The following is a 22,326-nucleotide window of genomic DNA, read 5'->3' as shown; positions in this document are numbered from 1 at the left end:
TTACAGGTAGTGTGGTATAGAAGATATAAGAAGACTCCAAAGTAGGAGGTTGCTGAACCAGTCCTTATGTCTAACTCATGTGTGATCCTCGGCAAGTCACTTTTTTTTCAGTGTTCATGTTTGTCATTGTGCTAGTAAGTGGTCACATATTCGTGCTGGAAGGACATGCAAGTAACAATTTTACTGTGCTCTGTACTTGTCACAAAATGACTACTGATGAGGTGGCACTGTGGTGCTGTCACTACAACAACAATTTATTTCTTGTATAGCCTAAACTCTCACAAGGAGTGCCTCGATGGGCCTTAAAATGCCTCGTTTTTTGACAGCCCCTCAGCCTTGACTCCCCTTGACTCATTAGTGCTGCTGCCTCACAAATCCCGTGTCCTGAGGCTTGAATTCTGTACTTACTTACTGTCTGTGTGGGGGTTTGCATACTTGCCATATTTCTGTATGAGGTTTTGTTTCAGGTACTCCAGGTTTCCTCCCACATCCCTAAAGACATGCATGTTAAGTTTATTGATGTAGTAGGTGTGTGTGTGTGAGTGACTGTGATATGTGTATGTTTGAAAGCTCCAGCAGGGTTGTTGTTCCTGATGTGTTTAACCTGACATGAATAGTGCCCGATAGTGGGCAGCATTCAGTGACACCCAAATCTTTAGCTTTGCTGACCCTCTGCCTATGAATAGCACCAACACAATCCATCACGTAATGAAGTCACTAAGTGAGCTCTCTATAACGGGGAAGTGCCAATGGATATAATGTAGTGGCCACCTGATGAAATCCTTCTTTTTAATGAAATATTGTCAAATAAAGTAGTTAAGTTATTATTGTGTAGTGGATAAATGCACTGACTTTAAACCCACAAGGTTGCTGGCTCAGTTTTCACATCTGCATCAAACTGTGACCTTGAATAAGTCACTTAACCTGCTCCAAATGTAAAATATATTGTAAACAGCTGTAACGCAATACTCCATGGCAAACTGTCAATTAAATATGCCAGTGGTTTTCAAATTCGGTCCTGGGGGCTCCCTGTGGCTGCATGTGTTTGTTCTAACCAACTTCTGTTTTTAATTGGACTTTTGGCCTAATTAACTGAGCTGTTATTTCCCAGTTTCTGTGTTATGGGATTGTACTGGGCAGGAAAATAAGTTGGAAGGCCAAGTAAAGTTTAGGGTACTACCCTGGTAATCCTGTTACCAACTCAAAACAAAATATTTCCTTTTATCGGCAAATGTTTCGATTTTTGTCCTCTCTGTAGGCAGTAGAGCATTTGATGCCTCCTTCTGGGAATGGGCTTTCTTTATATGGTGGAAACTGGAAGGGGTGGAGTTTTCTCAGCAGTGGGGCGGAGTTTTTCTTGAGCTAGGTCGTGGGGTGGGGTCAGTCATTCCTCTTGGGTGCCTTTTCTTGACTGCAGAAGAGGAAGGAGAAGATAATGTTAATGTCGGCTCCCCCTCTGGTCCTGGGGTAGTATTGCTTACTTCATTAGACCCAGGAAGGTGGTCCCCAGATGTGCGTGCATGGCAGGGTCAAAATAGAAATTACAAAATTAAGTTTGGTAAATTTTTATTGAACTGTACTAAGCAGATTTATAGGGATAATATAATAAAGTTTTTTTTACTTCTTAGCAATTATTTTTCAACCTGATTTTCATTCTGCTTTTTCAGGAGTTCTGGTTATTTTAGCCATTTTTTACTAATTAGTGGGTCTGACATTGAAGTAGTTGTACCTTTCATCATTCAGTGTTATTTGTCCAGGTGTCTGCTGTAGTTGTTTTTAATTGCCATTATTAAGATAAAACAAAGGGAGCAAACTGCACAGAAAAGAATAGAAAAAAAAACAGTTAAGCATTTAAAGCTACAGCAAAAATAGAAATATTTCTTAACGTCTTATGAATGTAACAATTATATCCATCCATCCATCCATCCATTTTCCAACCCGCTGAATCCAAACACAGGGTCACGGGGGTCTGCTGGAGCCAATCCCAGCCAACACAGGGCACAAGGCAGGGAACCAATCCTGAGCAGGGTGCCAGCCCACCGCAGGACATAACAATCATATTGTTATGCTTTTTTGAATGCAAAATAAGAGAACCGAGAAAAAGGCCAGCTAATTAAATGAGATCAGTTATTATCTATATACTGTATATAATTCACTATGTCCATGGCAAGCAAGACGCACGCAAGACTGAGCCCCGCCCACCAACAATTCACTAAGCAGCCGACCATGGCACACGCACTACAGAGCCAACAATTTGCCTGAGAGCGAAAGCATTTGCCAAGAATGTTTTAATTAATCAAGAACGAAAGTCAGAGGTTCGAAGAAGATCACATACCATCGTAGTTCCGACCATAAACGATGCCGACTGGCGATCCGGCAGCGTTATTCCCATGACCCGTCGGGCAGCCATTACTCCGACTGGCATGCCTCCGTATAAAGTCAAACTTAAAATTGGTTCAGTCGTCATGCTTCTCAGAAACCTCATGCCAGCAAGAAGTCTCTGTGATGGCACTAGACTGACTGTTACCAGCATTCACTGCAATGTACTGGAGTGTAAAACAATCACAGCTGCTACCTCACAAACTGTCCTTATTCCCCGGATATCTCTGACCCCATCAGATTCAAATTTGCCTTTTACGTTTACATGCAGACAATTTCCTGTTAGATTGGCCTTTGCAATAACAATTAATAAGGCGCAGGGACAAACTTTCAAAAAGATATGCCTGTATCTGCCAAAGCCAGTTTTCAGTCACGGACAATTGTATGTTGCTCTCTCCAGAGTTCCATCTTTTCATTCACTCACAGTCGTATCCTCAAACCCACCCCATTTGGACAACTGTGTCATTCAGGAAGTGTTCACCCATCAATAAATAATTATGCGGCATATGCTAAGCCGCGGGTTGGCTAGTCAATTGTAAATCTGATTGGAACAAAAACCTGTAGCCACAGTGGGTCCACAGGACCGAGTCTGGGAACCACTGAAATATACAACACAGATGACATGGTGCTTCAGTGGCTAGTGCCGCCACCTCAGAGGTCCAGCATTCATTCACATCATACACCCAATCTTGTCCACGAGGATTTGTCACATTCTCCTCATGTCTGTGTTTGTTGTCCTCCTCAAGGCATTCCAGTTGTCCTTCAACATGCCCAAAGATGTGCAGGTTAGGTTAATGGGTAGGTAATATAAAATTAATAATAATAATACATTTTATTAATAGGCACCTTTCTTAGCACTTAAGGTCTCCTTATAAAGAATTAAACAACAGTAAAAAGGTTAAAACAAATAGAACAATAAAATCAAATAGCAATAAGGGTACAAAAGTAGTAACAACTTCAAGGGTGGCTGGCTATAACAGTGGCAGTTTGAAAAGATATGTTTGAGAGCAGGTTTAAATTGTGTTATTGGGTCCATCTGATTAATCTGGGAGGGAAGAGAATTCCAGAGTTGAGGGGCACGATGGAAGATTGCTCTTAACTCCCATTGAACAAAGTCTGATGTGTGGTACACAAAGTAGAGCTGCACATGAGGATCTGCGGGAGTGTAAGTCTGTAGGAGAGATCAGTAAGGTAGGGTGAGTATGATTGTGGAGGGCTTTGAATGTTAAGAGCACTATTTTGTATTGTATTCGGTAGTAGACAGGGAGCCAGTAAAAATGGGAAATAAAAGGTGTGACATGTTCGGTAGACTTGGAACAGGTAATTATCCTATCAGCAGAATTTTATATAAGTTGTAGGGAATGGAGACGTTTTTTAGTCATGCCAGATAGAATAGCATTACAGTTATCTGTAAACTTTGTGTATAAAATCTATAAATATAACCTATAAATTGGCCTTGTTTGTGTGCAAAAGAGAGTGGACCTCATGGCAGGACCTGTTCATAGCTGCCATGTTAAGCTCTGGTACCCTGTGACTATGAATCATGTCAATATTGTCATGATTGCATTTTTTATTTAATGCACTTTTAGACTTACTTTATGTCATAGTTCTTTCTTTCTTCTTTGTAAACTTGAAGATAATGAATTGTTTTTTCCTATTTAACACATGAATTAAGTGTTGTGGCGGCACGGTGGCGCAGTGGGTAGCGCTGCTGTCTCGCAGTTAGGAGACCTGGGTTCGATTACCGGGTCCTCCCTGCGTGGAGTTTGCATGTTCTCCCTGTGTCTGCGTGGGTTTCCTCCGAGCGCTCCGGTTTCCTCCCACAGTCCAAAGACATGCAGGTTAGGTGGATTGGTGATTCTAAATTGGCCCTGGTGTGTGCTTGGTGTGTAGGTGTGTTTGTGTGTGTCCTGCGGTGGGTTGGCACCCTGCCCGGGATTGGTTCCTGCCTTGTGCCCTGTGTTGGCTGGGATTGGCTCCAGCAGACCCCCGTGACCCTGTGTTCAGATTCAGCGGGTTGGAAAATGGATGGATGGATTAAGTGTTGTTTTTTTGGGGTGAGTTGGGATTTTCTGTGTTTGCTTTACTTTTGTTATTGTAAATGACCTGTTGAGTATTGATTAATAAAGTTCAATTCAAATTTCTTTCTTTCTTTCTTTCTTTCTTTCTTTCTTTCTTTCTTTCTTTCTTTCTTTCTTTCTTTCTTTCTTTCTTTGCTGTTCAATTAGATTTGAGCTTTTGAGCATTTCTTGTAACTGCCAGACACGTTAATGAATGGTGAAAAATGTACCGTGTTGAATATCTGGCATCAGTGTGAGTTCATAGTTATCAGGATAGTCACACACACCCCACCAGCAATTAATTATTTTTTAAGCCTGTAAGCTTTGCGGAATCGAGGCATAATACACAGGATAATTAAGTCATTTCTGTAATCGGAGAATAATTTCCTTTTTCCTGTGTTTGCTAAGAAGCAGTTTGGTCATTGAACTGTGTCTAGATTTTATGTAAAGATACATTAAAACTGTTACAGTGTTACTTTTTAACTTTGAATTTTAGTACTTGCTCATACATCTTTGCACAAGACTTTTGACCTGCCATAAGATAACCCTAAGGTTACATTCTCCAACCCACTTAAGTTCCAGTTCATGGTGGTACTGGGTGTGGAGTTTATCCCAGCAGCATGGAGTGCAAAGTAGAAAGTAATCCTGGGCAGGTTACTGTTCTTTTATAGTGCCCACTTACATATATGCCCACTGTCATTCCCTGCCACTGTCATATTATGTTGTATATTTAGGAATATCATTAATGTTTATTTTTGAAGTTTGAAGTTTAACTCAGACCTCTTTACATTTAAATTTATTGACATTTTTATCCAAAGTGGTTTACAGGAAAGGTCAACATAGTGGAGTAAACATCAGTCTGGGGGAATATTTGGGAACAAGGGTTACAGAACAAGGTTACAAAATTGATCATCACAAGTGAAGAGCTTAGAACAAACTACTGTATAAACAAGTTATAATTCCTAGGTTACAAAAACTTAATGACTAATATCAGTCAGGAAGAAAGTCATCCAAGAGAGTCTTCAAATGCTTCTTTAACACGTTGAGAGAGTCAGAATTTCAAATGGATGTGGGCAGCTTGTTCTTTCATCTACACTCTTAAAAATAATGGTTCTTTAATAGTACTACATGGTTCTTTACTGTGTTGTGTGTTTCCTTATAGAGCGATTGCTTGAAAAAGCACCATTTCATTCAGGGAAGGGTTCTTTACTTTGAAAAACTCCCTAATATGCAGAAAAGGCTTCAATGTGTGGTAGGCTGCCCAGCAGGACACAAACAGATGTCAAAAACCTGGACTTAGTTTGAGTTACTGTATGTATGCAGCAAGAGTCCTTTTGGAAATTATGACCCATTGGTGTTTCACAAATCTGTTACCATCTATTCATGGTTATTTACTGTATGGAGCCTGTTTTGGGTCTAAAAAAAAAGGTCCTTTCTGGAATCTTCACCTGAATGGGTTTTTGGGAACCAAAAATGGTTCCCCTATGGCATCGCTCTGAAGAACCATTCTGGCACCTTTATTTTTAAGTGTATAGGAACTATGAAAAGTGTCTGGATTGATGTTAGATGTCATGTAGAGAAGGCATCACCAGACACCAGATCAGCAGACCTAAGTGGTCGAGAAGGAGCACAGGACCTCAGAAGTGTTTTTGCTTGTAGAAAAGTGGCAGCGGTCAATACCCATAATAACAGTAAGGGTGCCCACTAGTAGACAGATGATGGAGAGAACAACTCTGTGTTCACTTTTGTCTCCTCACTCTTGGTTTATCTGCTGAGTTTTCTGCCCTGTAAGTGTCCATGGAGAAAGTTGAATGCTTCCGTCCAGGCTTCCCATTTTCTTTTCTTTCTTTACCATACTGGTCCTTTCTGAGGCACAGCACACACACACACACACACGCACTTGGTATACCATCAGTTAGCAGACTCTTACTGGTATATGCCTTACCTCTGCTTCCATCAATGCAGCTGTCTCTCTACTGTGGAGGTCCTCTGATCTTTCCCACCTTGGTGGTACTCTTGCCCCTAACAGTGTCTTGCCTGTCAGGCACCCCTTCACAATCTTGTAACATAACTGACTTTGGAAATGACGATTTTATGACAATAGTCTCACACTGCTGTATGTAGTAAATGTCCATATCTGATAATTGCTTAATCCATCTTGATTGTCTTAACAATCTCTTGTCTTATTAATGTATATAATAAAACCTACTTTGCCATGCCCAGTGACTGTCCCGTGAAGTTTGCACATTCTCCCCATGCCTGCCTGGGTTTCCCTTAGATGTGTATTCGTTTAAGTGGCCCCATGTGAGTGTGTGCATGGATAGACCCCATGATGGACGGGTGTCCCACCCAGCGCTCTATACTGCCTTGACAGGATAGGCCCTGGCTCTCCTCAACCTTAATTTGGATTAAGAATGGGAATGTTATTCCATCTTATTTTACAACATATAATTAATTATGACAGAATTTATTTATTAACAGAACATAATGAGATCTGGGGAAGGTTAAATGGCTGGACGGGTTTATTGTGGAACAATCCAACGAAATAGGATACCAAAAAAAATCAGAGTTCCTCATGGTGTAACTAAAAGTGTGCCATCTGAAGGCTGGCGTATTTTGTACTTGTGCATGAAAACAGAATTATTGTTGGAAGTTTTGTTCAGTGATCATTGACTGTTCATTGTTTTTCTTCTCCTTTCTCCTCTTTTTGGAAGTCTCTGGAAGGAGAGCAAGTGATCTTGCAACGAATGAAAAAAATTGTTAAGGCTGTAAACTCCTCAGGATTTGGTAAGTGACCCCTAGTTTTATTTTTTTCTTGTTTTTTTTCCATTTACTTGATATGTCAGTGAACTCACTTTAAACAGAGCACCACGCCGTCATTGAAAGACCAGGGCACTCATCTGTTTGTGTCACACTGTACTGAATGGCAACGGTTGGATATTTAAACTTCTCAAGGTCAAATGTTCAAGTAGTGTAAACAGATACAGTGACATTCGCTGGGGGCTTGGTGTAGAAACAGTATGACCTGATTTAAAGTGTTTTCCCCATTACTGGTAAAACAAACATGAAAAGTGAATTCTGTCAAAGAAGGACTTTACTCCTTTGGTGGTTTTGTGTATCTGTGGTTGTATTCCTCAAACATCCTGAAGATAAGTGTGTTAGGTTAATTAGTGATGCTAAAGTGACCCCGTGTGAGTAGTGTGAGTATGTGTGAATGGACCCTGCCTTGGACAGGCTCCCATTCCAGGGCTGTGGCCCGCCTTGTATCTAATGGCTCCAGTGGATGGTAGGCCAGTCTTCCTCACGTCATTCGCACACACCCAACCCGTTACTTATGTATGGTTAATGCAGAATTACTGTACCAATACAAAGTATTCATCCCTTGGAAGTTATCACATTTTATTGTTATACAACATTGTATCGCACTGGACTTAATACAGCTCTTTTGATCAACACAAAAATAATCTTTATTATCAAAGTGAAAACAGATCTCTGTAAAGTGGTCTAAGTTAATTACTAATCAGGTCAGGTCAGATTGGGGAGCATATACTTGTACAGGGTGTTGCAGCACCCACCACATGACGAAACAGCTTGGGATCCCAGTTGACAACCCCCTAAGTCAGACATGCAGTCTTGTTCTACCATCCGGAAATAACCATCTATCTGCCACAGCCAGGTGTTACATGGGCATCACCTTGGCCTGGTTCAGCCGCTCAGGTCCTCAAAAATGAGGATTCTATGAGGTGGATCACCCTTGGGGAATCACAGCACATGGCCGTAATGCCGTAACTGACGGTTACCTCACAATGCAGGTAATGTGCCTCACTCAGCAACTGCTCGGTCGACACAAAGTCAAACCAGCAGTACCCAAGGATTTTCCAAAGAGACACAGTAATGAAGGAGTTCAGGAATTACTAATGTACAACACAAAACAACTGGGGATGGAGACAAGTCTTTGAATATCAAGTTAAATTAATCATTAAGAAAAGGAAAGTATACAAGTGTAAATTGCTACCGTCTACACCTGAGTGATTATGCAAGAAGACTAGTTAGAGAGGCACCAAGAGATCTATGAACACTCTGACGGAGTTACAAGCTGCAGTGGCTAAGACTGGAGTAACTGTGCAGACATCAACTGTTCCCCGAGTACTTCACTAGCTGCAGCTTTATGGGGGGGAGTGGCAAAGAAAAAACAAATGAACAGGACATCTCAGCAGAACTTGCATGGGAAAATCTGAAATCAACTGGAAGGTTTTATGGTCGAATGGGACCAAACCTGAGATTTTTGACCATCAGTACAAACATCATTTTTGAACAGTGCACATTATGATAAGCGCATCATCCCCACCGTGAAGCATGGTGGTGGCAGTGTCAGGCAGTGGGGATGCTTCTCTTCAGCTGGCTATTGGAATACTTGTGAGGGTAAAATGAATGGAACAAAATATGGAGAAATCCTGGAGGAAAACCTGATGCATTCTACAAGAAACCTGCACCTTGGGGAAAGATGTGTTTCCCAGCAAGACAACAACCCCATGCATAAACACAGGAATGGCTTCAAAACATCAATGTTAATGTCCTGGCGGGGCAGAGTCCAGATCTTAATCCATTTGATAATTTGTGGCCGGACTTATTAAAGGCTGTTCACTCCCAATCACCATGCAACCTAACAGAGCTTGAGTGGTTTTATAAAGAGGAATGGGGAGAAATGAAAAATTTTCAAAGCTATTAGAGAAGGAGAGAGAGCTAAGCACACAGACTCAAGACTGTCATGGCTGCCAAATATACATCTACTTGATTCTTATGAATACTTATGCAATCAATCATTTTGTTTTATATTTGTAATTAATTTAAACTCCTTTGCAGGAATCTGATCGACATAAAGGAGTCTTTGTCTGTTGACTAGTGTCAAAAAAGCCAAATTAAATCCACTGTGCACATTTAATAGTTATACAGCATTGAATCAAACTTTCAAGGGGGTGAATACTTTTAACAGGTAGCCTAATTTGAAGGGGTAAATACTTATGTGGTCAGTTATTTGGTGTTTTATATTTGTAATAAATGTAGACCACTTTGCAGCAATCTGCTTTCACTTTGACACTAAAGATTCTTTTTCTGTTGATCAGTGTTTAAAAAAGCCAAGTTAAATTAAATCCACCGTGATTTAACGTGTTAGAGTAATAAAATGTGAAAACTTTGATAAGGGTTTATACTGTTTATAAGCAGTGTACCCTTCAACCTGACCTGAATATTTTTTTGGAGATAAGTGCAGTTTAGGGTACAAACAGAAAACCCTGTGGACATGGGGACAGTAAACAATTACTAGGCCAGTATTTGAACCCAAGTCTCTGAAGCCATTTTCCACTGTGTCACTAAGACTATTAACATAACTTATGATTATTTTACTGCAGCTCACATAGAAAATGAAGACCAATATATTGAAATACTGGAGAACCTGGGCGACAGCCATCTCTCTCAGGAAAACAATGAGATGTCAACTGGCTTCCTAAATCTGGCAGTGTTTACTAAGGAAGTGACCGCTTTGTTCAAGAACCTGGTAAGGAACTGAACCGCTCCAAAACAACTTGATGAGCTGCTGTTGTGTTGAAAAATCATTTTCTCGTCCTCTTCAATTTGATTCATAGTAAGAAAGTTTCCTTTTGTCGAAAAGCTGCTGTATTACAGGGTTAAAGGAAGCACAGAATCTGACCAAATTATTTCCAGCTGGATGTGACTCAGATCACTTTCTTATGTAGAAACAAAAGATGTAGAAGTGTTTTATGTTTCTTATTTTTTTAATACATCTTGCAGTCCCAAAAGGACTATTGAAAACCATGTGCGATCCAGAACTGTTTTCTTTTAGGGAGTGTGTTTTCATGAATTCCATTGCCAAGTTCGTAGTATGCCTGGATATGTCCTGCTCTTGTCAGTCACCAGATTTTGATTGCACCTCATCCGTACCCCTCACCTAATGGGAGGTGAGAGCATATGGAGATAGCACATGATGACTGGAAATAGTCCAAATGGACCAAGCCGCTAGGGGCTTCATGGTTAACTGGCTGCAGGAATTGGTCCAAGTGAATGTTTTCCAGGTGAATTTTGCTTTGATTTATTTAGAATCATCCCATGAGGGTTTGTTTTTGGACTCTTCTTTGTCTAGCCATTCCCAGTAGATAGATTTGCTGTGGATACCTCTTGTCAGGAACACATTATCGTCAGATAACATAACTGTAAATTATTCATACTTACAGTTAGTAAGGGGGAAGGTCATAATCCTCTGTTGGAAAAGAGTGCGTTGATCTCTATAGGTAAGGGGCGAGTGGCTTCCCAATGTGGGGGAATTCAAGTACTTCAGGGTCTTGCTCATGACCGAGGACCGAGGTGACAATGAGATTGACTGATGAATGAATGTACTGGCAGCAGTTTTGTGGTCACTGTACCAGGCCACAGCAGTGGACCAGGAGGCAAGACCTCGGACAATGGAAAGAATGCAATATTTACTTGCTGTAGTGATTTTTAGAGCTACCATTTGTAATGTCACACCTTCACAGTTATAAAATTCTTCCAGAAAGGGAAAGGCCAAAATCGAAAAGAATCTTGCCAGAACTGACATAATTAATTTATTTAACTCAATTAAACAGAAGAGATTTGCCAATTATTCATTAATGCAAGTAATGAAAACAAAAAATGTTTAAAACTATTAATTATACAAGAAAAATACTTTGATTAGTAGTAGTAGTAGATTTTGATCCTTCACTAATTTTAAATCACTAACCTAAATTCAAGATACCATATGATAAGAGAAATGATCTCAAGCCAGAAAATTTTTCACCAAAGGATTTACACGCAAACACAGGGATTTTTCTCCAAACGTGGAGGAGAAATGATTGCCAGATATGACTTTTTAACCTCACTGCATAAATGACATCAGATGCTGTGACGTCTGAGGCAAGGCTCCCTAACAATTGGGAGCCATGACCTGACGAGGAAATTTGCAAAGTATGCAAAACAAAGATGGTTTTTCAGAATAACACGAAAAATTCAAATAAATGTTATTTTTGTAATCCCAGTGTTGAAAAACACTTAATTAGATGTATACTTTAATAGAACCAGTTCAAGGGAACCCAAAAAATGTATTACAATTGTGGGATCACAATAGCCTGCAACACATCATCACTCTCTGGCATAATTTTAACAAAGGATTATACGCACCAAAAAAAAGCAAAAAATACATCAACAAATTAATACCACAATGCTTGATTTAGGCCAGATAAATGGGGAGAAGAAAAACCAAGTGAATCCAAGTAATTTTTAAACATAAGTCAATACATTATTCGAAAAAAGAATGTAATCCTGAATATAAGAGAAAAAGTTAAAAATCAGGAAAATTTTAAATGCAAAACAACAAATGGTGGCTAACACTGTTGTAAAGCCCATAGAATTCCCAAGCTTGTAAGTTCTGAATGGTTCAAAAATGCCCAGAAGAGGAGGAAATCCCATCAAAAGCCTTGCCTAATAAAACAGAGGGCCACAGCAGAATCTTTATAAGTAAAAGATTTATTATTCAACAGCTCCGTAGAACCAAAATTAAGATATGAGGAGCACAAAGGCACAGAAGGCAACACATTAAATTTATGCAACGAAGTTCCAATCACAAATCAAAAGAGTAGTCGAAATACAGGTCAGAAAATCCAGAAATTCACTAAAAACAATCACAAATCAAAGAATCATTCCCAAGCACATTCAGACAAACTACAAGGAGCTGTGGGTTGCCCCTGCTTTCATATTGCAGAGGGCGTCCCTTGTGGTGATTGGCAGGTGACCCTGCCTCTTGGGGATCACACTAACGATGCTTGGAACACAACAGAATATACATGGACATTAAGAAATTAAATACTCAATACAATTAACAAACAATCAACAAAATACACATAATTTGAACCCCAGCTATGACAGGAGCCCCGGCTGAAACGCACCAGACAGTATAAGACTATACAAAATGTCTCAAAATAGACAAGCAATCTGAAATGACATTGAGAATATCCTGAGGGACAAATATTGTGATATAATACAAAATACCTCAAAAGAGATAAGTGCAGCAAAAGAAGACAACATGAGTCAAAAGAGATATGCACTGACAAAAGAACAGTGAGAAAAATCAACTGAAGAGCTGTGGAAAACAAGAGTCTTTTATAGTCCTCTCAGGAGACTTCAGGGGCAATGCATTCACGCATGAAAAAGGAAAGTGTGGAGCGAGGCAAATGGACAATCCAGCAGAATTAAAAATGAGCAGTTATTATTATTATTTTAATAAAATAAAAAAATTGACATGTAGTGGTGGTTTCATATCACTTTATTTAAGGGCATAGCCAAATATGATAATATTATTATATTTTCAATTTTATATGGCTTTTTTAATATTTTAAATGAGGTAAGAGATCAACATTTCTTCAAAATCTGATGTATCTAAGCTCATTTTTCTCAGAACTGGGAGCTTCCTTTTTGGAAGGAGTTCATGTGAAAGTTCCCTGTAGAAAACTTTTTATACCATTCTGCCAAAAGAACGTGAGTGTAGCAAAAGTTGCTAATGACAAGTGTTTCTAGCGAAGCCTTGGTTTTCCAGACTGTCAAGCAAAAAATAAGGGAGTTTTTTTTTTTTTATAATTAATCAGAGATATTAGGAAAAGAGCCTTCATATTGGCAGCAAAATATTAGCAGAACTTGCTGGGCCCATAAATAACGAAAGTGTAAATGTTTCCATTATAGATCCAGAACATGAATAATATCATCTCATTCCCCCTTGACAACCTTTTAAAAGGAGACCTTCGAGATGGAAGGCTGGTGAGTATTTTTATAATCACGACTTTTAATTTGTAGTGTTTTTAGATTTAGATGTTAAAGCACAAAAAGAATGGAAACTAGTGATCCCAAATATAGAGTATATAGTGTAGTAGGTGCAATAAGGAATCTAAGAAAAGAAAGTATAAATGAACAAAAAAAGGAGAAGTCAGGTAAAGTATCCTGTTGTGTGTAAATGAGTTTAAACAGAAAAAATCTTGGTATGTCCTAGGAATTGAAGGAGCCAGCTGCTTGACTCAGCTACTTTTAGAACTCAGTAACACTTAGATATCTGAATAAGCTGTAGTTGTTATTTTGCATGAAAACTGGGTATGGATTTGATGTTTAATTGTGAGATTGCTTAAAACAAATGGAGCATAGGAGAAGAGGATTTAGTATATGAACCCAGTACAGCTGGGATGGTGCCATTTTCTCAGTATACAACAGTGTACGTCCAGACATCTGATCAAGTCATTAAACGGGTAAAAGCTGGTGTACTCCTGGAATCTCACTCTATCAGTTTGTCAGCTCTGGAAGTGGTAAAAGCAAATTGCCAGGCAGGCATTGGTTTCATTAAGATTTTGTTTTGCTTGAATTGGGAAATTTCCACAGAATGTACACATTGTTACATTCTGGTAGGAATTTAAAATTCTCTGCAGAGATCTAGAAGGCACATTCTACTTGATTGGATTTGCTGTGTGCTGATAATAATTTAATTTGATTAATTGTCCACCTTCTTTTGCTGTTCCTATTTGCAGGAGTCCAAGAAGTTGTTTGAGAAGAGTTGGAAGGACTATGAGATTAGAGGGTAAGGAATAGCAGTGGAGTACAATGTCATGTTTGGTGCCATGGGTTCTACTTATGGTCCTAAAGGAATTAAATTCTTTATAATTTCATTGAACAAAGACTGGAGAACCTTTGCTTTTGTGTACAAGAAGCAAAATGTAGGGTCACTGATTATTCTATCATTAGGTGAGTCGTAAGGTGGCTGTATACCAGAATGTGTCGTTATCAATGCAGATTACTCTTAATCCTCCATTGCACCTGACATTACACAAATACCCCACCCAAAAATATGTTTTTAAAAGTTACTTAACCCCATGTAGTTTGTATTGATGGCAGAGAACAATTTTTAATCTTGTGTTTTTGTAAAGAACGGATTTTCTGATAGAACGGGACCCAATGGGGACCAATGCTGGACGGCAGCAAACGATATCAAAAATGTATATGAAAAAAAATCTTGCATTACTTGTTTCTCATAATGCACAAGTCAAGTCGTCCAATTGTATGCACACAATGAGCAAAAGCTATGCATTTTTTGGCAAAAATATTGTTAAATGAAAATAGTACACAAACAGAAAGTCCCTTCACAATGAGTTGTGTTTTTGAAATGATGAAAGTACTTGGGGGGAAATAAATGAATGACAAGGGCAGATGGTTGAAATGAAAAAAATCTGATCTATTCAGCACAGAGAGTCAATACTACACCGTCGAGGTAGTGTAATGTAACCCATTTTCTTACATGCTTTAAACAGATCAGTGATTCTGAACCTTTTTGGTTTTGGAACCCAGTTTTATTTATTTTTATTCAGTAATGACCATTTATTAGCAGGACCTTTAATGTATACTAGCCAGCAGATTCCCCTGAATGGCACACATTAACCAATAGCAGTAAATGTGTATTCAACATTTATATACATATGTATACACGGTAGATGAAATACACACGTACTTATCCAAAAACAAGTCGGCACTTGGCTGTTTAATACTGGATCAGATTTAGTGTTGTGACAATGCTGGTCCACTCCAGGCTCCCTCTTCACATTTTGGGGGCCTCTCAAACCCAACACCGTCGATAGTTATGACCGAATGAGCTGACAGATGGGGACAAATCACACATGGAGCAAGGGGATTGTGTAAAAAGTGTTCCATGCTTTTATTAAAAAGAATCAAAGCAAAACCAAAAACAGTGTCCACAGTGCAGTACTTCAAAAACGTCCATAAATAAATAATCCATAAAAACAAGTGGATATTGGGGAATAAAAACACAATAAATAAATCAGAATTAAAAGCAGAAGTTAAAAATGCAATTACTGGTTCCTTCAGAGCCCACCTCCTTATTCGTCTCCCCAGCTCACCCATAATTCACGCACTCAGTGCAGCCACAGACTTCATCTCCCGACCCCCATTTTTGTCTGTCTCCTCACAGCGCAGCCAGACCGTTCAAGGTCGGCACTCCTCCCGTCATCCTTCACGCAGCTGCAGTCGTACCTCGGATCCCTGGGGAGGTCATCCTCCATGCTCGCCCAACTCCACGCCATTGTTTAGTGTGGTGAACCAGCCCCTAGAGCACCACAACCTACACTCCTTAATGGAGGCCCCTCTTTGTGCTGCCTTTCCCCTCTAGGTGGCCGGATTGTCACCACTGAGACTGCTCTTTAGCCGCCTTTTAAGCTCAGTTCCTTTTCATCTCTATTTTTCTTCCCCCACCTCACACTTGTGCTTCTCATTTTATATGTGTGGACGTGGCACAGGTGTGGCAATTAGCACCTCCCGGCATCAATTACAGACATGGACGATTCCTCACCCATGCACTTAAGTGCAGAAACGCTCGCGCTGCATCGTGCCCGGGAAACGCTCCAGCCACACTAACATGCCCCCTCCTTAAGCCACAAGTGCAGCTATTATTTATTTTAAAAGGCAATGAGCCGCGGACCTCACTTTACCACGGTGTTCATTTGTTTTTTTAATTACTTGTCTATTTTCACAAGTTTGTCAAAAATCAGGCATAAATCATAACAGAGTGCAGGGAGGAATATGTTTAAGTTTTTCAAGTGGCTGTCTCATCGAGAATTTTGGTGCACAAGGCAAGAATAGCTGTTCTGTAATAGTCTGAGCTTACATTATATTTGGCAGTGAGATGAGAGCACCTGCTCTCTTGTTGCACAAATACACTAAAATATTTTTTGTGAAGCCTCAAGAATTTTTTTTTTTTTTTTAACACGTAAAAACAAGTCGAACGATTTGCCTCAGTAAGTAACATATTTTGTTTTCAAATGCTTTGGAAGGCTTTATGCTTTCTTTTGGTAGTATCACACTGCAGACAGCACACTGTGCTCACTATGCTTCACAGTAAAAGTAAAACTATACCTCAAAAAATCTGCATTGTGCCTTCTTTTAACATTCCTGTTTGGTTCATGTCTTTGAGATGAATTTTATAAGGCCGATAAAGAATATAACGTAGGTGATGCTACAGTAAATTTGAGGAACTTGCACACCACGTGCTTCGTTAAGAAAGTCAACGAACATGAACAACAGGTTTGTCGTCAACTCGTTACTGGACTTAAGTCAGTCATTTAATTCCCCAGTATGCAGAAGCAAAAGTGTTCCATTGACTGGGTGCAGAACTGAGATCTGTAAACAGTAGACTCCGAAAACAGTGGAGTGATGGTGGATTTAATTTGTTTTATTTTTTTACATATGCTGGGGTTGCATGGTATACTAGTACTGGAAAAGTACTTCACAAAATAAAACTACACACTTCGATGTCATCTGAACTTCAGGGAGGTGAGCAATTGTGTGGCGCACCATGGAGGTTGGAGTAAGACGATGGGTTATCTATTTTGGTGCTGGTGCCGAAGTCAGAAAGCTGATATCGATACCGAAGATAAAATTTTAGCACTGATCCAATGCTAATGTAGAGTGACAGCCCATCTAAGGAGTGACCCATGGATTAAGAAAGACTGAAATAGAGATAAAACACTTCCCCAAGATTGGACCATCTCAAGCTGTTCCCCCAAACATTAACAACAAAGCTGGAAACACGATTCACTTAGTTCTAGTGACCTCCCAAGTTGCAAACTGCCCTAGCCTTCTTCTTGTGGCCTTTTTGATGGCATCCTTACATTGGCTATCTTATTAGTGGTTGTGTAGGAAATGATGAGTTTTAGGGCACTGTGCAGCCCATGTCCACATAAAAAAGAGTTTTCAGGAGGCTTTCTTTTAAAACCTTCTTCTTTTTACCTTCCAGCGTTTCTGGGGACTCCATTCAAAATGTCATTTCTTTGTGAATAATTATATCCAGATTCCAAAAAAATCCATATTCAGTTGTAATGGTCAAAATGATAGTAGAACTTTATTGTTTATTACTGAAAATTGTTCAGTTTCTCAGCAGTAGGCTCCAGATTTTAACTAACAACATTCTCTTGAAGCTTTACAGCGGAGTTAAATTATAATACTAGGGTATTCTGTTTTGCCAAGCATCTGTTTTCCAAACCCAGTTCTTTGCATTAAAAAATCCTCAGGAAACCTATCCCAGCAGCACTGGATGCAAGCCAGGAAACAAACCTGAATTTGAAAGTTAGTCTATCACAGGACACACACGCACTGACTGACTCATACCAGGCCAGTTCAGAATAACCCATTAGTAATACGTACATCAATGCAAAGGGGCAGCCAAAGGAAACGCTGATGAAATCGAGGAGAAATGCAACCGCCACACAGACAGCGATAAAGCCAGAAATCCAACCCAGGTCTCTACAGCTCTAGAGGTCTAACCACCCTGCTCATATGCTCTCATCTTTTATGTCATAATTTTGTTCTTAATTTTAAGACAGGACAGAAAATCTTTCACATACCTTCTAATGCAATAAATAGCTGATGAGGATTAGTTTAACAGATAGTGGCATCAGGCAGCAAGGTTTTGGAATCAAATGGAATGTAGAAATGCACTGTTTTCTGGGAATTTGGAGGAGATGTCACAATAATGGAATACCAATGTGATGTCAGAATAATTTAAGAACCACTTGGCTACCTCATCTAAAATATTTTCATTGCATTGATGGAAAGTTTATGTGAAAAATTAGGTACACCCCATGAAATTTTTTTTCTTTAACATATGTGGACATATTAAGGTTTGATCTTCATTTAAACAGTATCTTTAAATAAAGGTGATGTAATATAGCAAACATCATGCCACATTTACATTTTGCAACAAACTGTATAATTTAAATAAATGTACATTTCACATGTGGAAAAATAAGTACACCTGTCCATTAATCACTAGATAGATAGATAGATAGATAGATAGATAGATAGATAGATAGATAGATAGATAGATAGATAGATACTTTACCTCACATACCCAAAATTAGAATCATGTGCACCAGATGAGGTGCAAATAATTAGGATATCATTATTGACATTTTGTTTGGTGTGCATTTTGTTGTTGTAGTTTGTGTTTTACGCCATGCTAAAATTTTAATATCTCTTGGAAGTTATCAGAAAGAATCCTATAGATCTAAGAAAGGATTTAAAAAGATCTCCAAACATTTGGAAATCATCCATTCCACTGTCCAGAAAAGGTTTCAAAAAACTTGTCCAGACAGGCCATCCTAACAAGTTTAGTCCGAGAGCAGAACTCTGTGCTGAAAGAAATCTCTAAGAACCTCTGAATTTTAGCACTGGACCGACAGGTAACTCTTGCCACTGCTGATGTCAAAGTGCACAGGTCTACCATTAGAAAGGGTCTGCACTAATGAGATCTACATGGGAGGTGTTGGGAGCATGCATTGATACAGCATGTTGCCGCACCCTTCATACAACATCCCAAATTAGGACCCAAGTCAAGGCTGGGGGCTGTTAAAAGGCGGGGCCTGTTAAAGCCCATTGAGGCACTTCCTGTGTGATTTTTGGGCTGTACAAAAATAAACTGTATTGTATTGTATTGTATTGTAAGTATAGCCATGCAACGGGTGACACTTCAGCACCACACTAGTTTGATTGGAGCAGTGTAAGATTTTTTTTTTTTTTTTTAAATGGCTGGAGTGCCAATCCTGCCACCAACCCCCAAGTTTTCCCTGCAAGTTGGAGGGCCTGCTTGCAGGTTAACATAGGACAGAGTAATTGCAGGTTAAGGGCCCGATGGAGTGGAATCACTTCTGGCATTTATGGGATTCAAACTGGCAACTTTCCGATTTCTGGTGCAGATCCCTCAGAGCCATGAATCTTTGCTGTCTAGAAAGAACATCAAGGTAAGACTAAAGTTTGTCCATGAACACCTAGGCAAAGACCAGGACCTTTGGAACAGTGTGCTCTGGACAGATGAGGCAAAGGCGTTATTATTTGGCCACAGTACCAAAAGACATGTTTGGAGAAAACCAAAGACAGCATTTGACCACAGGAGTCTGATAACAACTGTAAAGAATGGAGACGGTAAACCAATGGTGTGGGGCTTCTTTGCTGTATTGGGGCCTGGGGAGCTCACCATCACAGAATCCAATATGAATTCTCCATTGGACTAGAGAGTTCTAGAGGATAATGTGAGACCATCTGTCCAAAGACTGAAGTTGAACTAAAAGTGGACCTTGCAACATGATAATGACCCTAAACCAGGGGTCTCCAACCTTTTTTCCCGTGAGAGCTACTTTTACAAAATGAAAATGGCCGAGAGCTACTCATGTTTTCTAATGTTTATTCTCATAGCTTATTTCAACCCAAACAAACTGTTTTGTCTGAACATTTACAAAATGTTGGTGTCCACAACTCACATTTTGCATTGAATCATCACAAAAAATATTTAGTTCAACTGCAAGTCCATTTTGTATATCTGTATGCATTTTCTAGTGTATCCCACACTATTGAATTAAAACATGAATGCTGTCAAAACAAAACAATGCAATTACAAATACACAGATATTACGTATTCATTTGTCATTTTGTTACATGTCACTGTTTCACTTTATTCACGCGTCCAGTTGCATGTGTGATGTGTTTTTAAGTTACTCAGATAACTGGCACTTCATGGAGTCAGCAAGAGAGGTGTATGGTGGAGTGTAGCCACTTAGGTTCACTCTTATGGAGTCATTTAAATGTTCGCCTGTCAGTCTTGTTCTGAACTTTGATTTCATGACATTCATGTCAGAAAAGGCAGACTCACAGAGGTACAGTATGTAGACCCAAACAAAGCAGACATTTTCAGAGCTGCTTGGTGAAGATTCTTATAGTTATCTGGCTCTACTAAGCTCCAGTAATGCTGAGAATGCTGTTGAAGCTTTAACTGCACATTATTTTGAAGGTTTACTAATATATAATATATAAAATCCAATGTCTCTCTGTCTGTATGTCTGTCCGCTTTTCATGAGAGAACTACTTAACTGATTTAGATCGTTTTTTTTAAATAATTTGCTCGAACATTCCAGTTGATTTTGTGACCTCTCTCATTTTGCTATGTATTATAGTTCGCTTGCGGTACCGATTTATAAGTGCGAATTCGAGAAACATGCAACGGGCCGAGTGGAGGGGCCTTCCTCACTCACTCGCCAGCTTCGGGGTGTGTTCCTTAACTCCGCTTAGCTAGCAAACGAGAGAACAATTGAATTCAACTTTGTTTGATATTTAAAATAAAGTGTTACTTAGGTCTTGAGGAGTATGAGTCCGTATATTCTCTTAAGTGTATGCCGCATTGAAAAGATAGATTGCAATTCAGGATTGTGGATCATGATTTTGTGTTAAAAGGATTGTTATATGATTTTTTGGAAAGATCGCCCACCCCTAATTTGACTAATCAAGTTTCAAATTTATGTAGGATTCATTAACCCTTGGCGATCTACTTGGAAAGTGGTTGCAAGCTACCGGTAGACTCCTGCCCTAACCCAGAGTGGTTCTAGGCAGAGTGGTGGCTCTGAGGCTAGGGATCTGCACTGCCAATCGGAAGGTTGCCGGTTCAAATCCCGTAAAATGCCAAAAGGGACTCTGCTCTGTTGGGCCCTTGAGCAAGGCCCTTAACCTGCAATTGCTAAGCGCTTTGAGTAGTGAGAAAAGCGCTATATAAATGCAAAGAATTATTAACATACCAATAAATCCACCAAGAAATGGCTGAAAAAAGAAGAAATGGATGGTTCTGGAATGACCATGTCAAAGCCTGGACCTGAATCCTATCAAGATACTTTGGGGAAATTAAAATGGGCTCTGCATACAAGGCACCTCTCAAACATCAAGCAGCTGAAGGAATTCTGCATGAAGGAGTAGGAAAAACTTTCCCCCAGTTGATGTTGGAGACCGCTAGGCAGTTTTTAAGAAACACAGACTTGAGGTGGCAACACCAGCTATTAGAGTTAAGGAAGGACTTACTTTTTCCCTGGACAAAAATTACATATAAGTTAATTTTTTGTTGTATACCTAATTGCAAAGTTTCATTTTTTCCAATTATATGACCTTTATCTAAAGATGAAGATCAAAAGTTGATACGTCCACATTTGTTAAAAAAGCAAAAAAAATGTCATGGGGTATACTTACTTTTTCACTTGATGGTCTAAGGATGAAAACTGTGTGACCATAATCAAGGTTTTCTTTCTTTTTTTTTTTCTTCCAGAAAGGTTAACTTGATTACATGGCCAATCTACCATCAGGGTGAATTAAGAGTACACACTGGGGCCCTGATTGCAAAGTGCTCTTACACTTGTGAAAAAAATAATACAGATTAAACAGAAAAGTGCAGGTTTTCACCAACAGACACTCATAGCAGTCTGCACTACAACACGCACCCCTGCCCCAGTTCTGAAGATGATATAAACCTGTCAAAGTATACCTAATGAGTTGGCTTTTTTGAAATTTGTGGCCATAAGGGGGCACCACTGAGCCCCAAATCCAAGAGAGAGTGAATTACCATATAGTTTTACAATTAAGGTATTTATTCTTTCAAGACAGTTTTTCCAAACCTCTTTCCATCAAATCCTCCAAAATTATACAATGAATGAACAATAAACCAATAAATCTTCTTCCTTTCATCTTCTGATGAGTGTTTCCCACTGACTCCGGGCTCTGACTCCCCAATATGAATCAGCGGGCTCCTTTTAAGCCGGACCTGGGAATGCTTCCAGTCCCATGCCATGTCTTCCAGGAAGCATTTCCAGACCATAAAGAAACTAGAAAGATCATCCCCAACAGCTCCCTCTATCGGTATGTAGGGACCCAGACAGGTCTGCATTTCCAAGCTCCATCTCCCAAACACCCTTGTGGGTGTCCCGACTGGGTTGCCATATGAGGACTACTG

General features: G+C 39.5%; 1 protein-coding gene across 1 annotated transcript in view; it reads left to right on the top strand.

Moving 5' to 3' along the window:
- The window catches only part of asap3 (ArfGAP with SH3 domain, ankyrin repeat and PH domain 3), a 113,229-nt gene that overhangs the window by 22,044 nt on the left and 68,859 nt on the right, over positions 1 to 22,326 (top strand). The window contains exons 2-5 of the mRNA XM_028818370.2: positions 7,154 to 7,226; positions 9,848 to 9,993; positions 13,203 to 13,277; positions 14,033 to 14,082. Coding sequence (XP_028674203.1) covers positions 7,154 to 7,226; positions 9,848 to 9,993; positions 13,203 to 13,277; positions 14,033 to 14,082 — 344 coding nt within the window. The remainder of the gene's footprint in view (positions 1 to 7,153; positions 7,227 to 9,847; positions 9,994 to 13,202; positions 13,278 to 14,032; positions 14,083 to 22,326) is intronic.

The sequence above is a fragment of the Erpetoichthys calabaricus genome, chromosome 14 (assembly GCF_900747795.2).
Source record: "Erpetoichthys calabaricus chromosome 14, fErpCal1.3, whole genome shotgun sequence".
In the NCBI taxonomy this organism is placed as follows: Eukaryota; Metazoa; Chordata; class Cladistia; order Polypteriformes; family Polypteridae; genus Erpetoichthys; species Erpetoichthys calabaricus.
The sequence above is the reverse complement of the archived record's forward strand: the minus strand, read 5'-3'. Positions and strand labels throughout refer to the sequence as shown.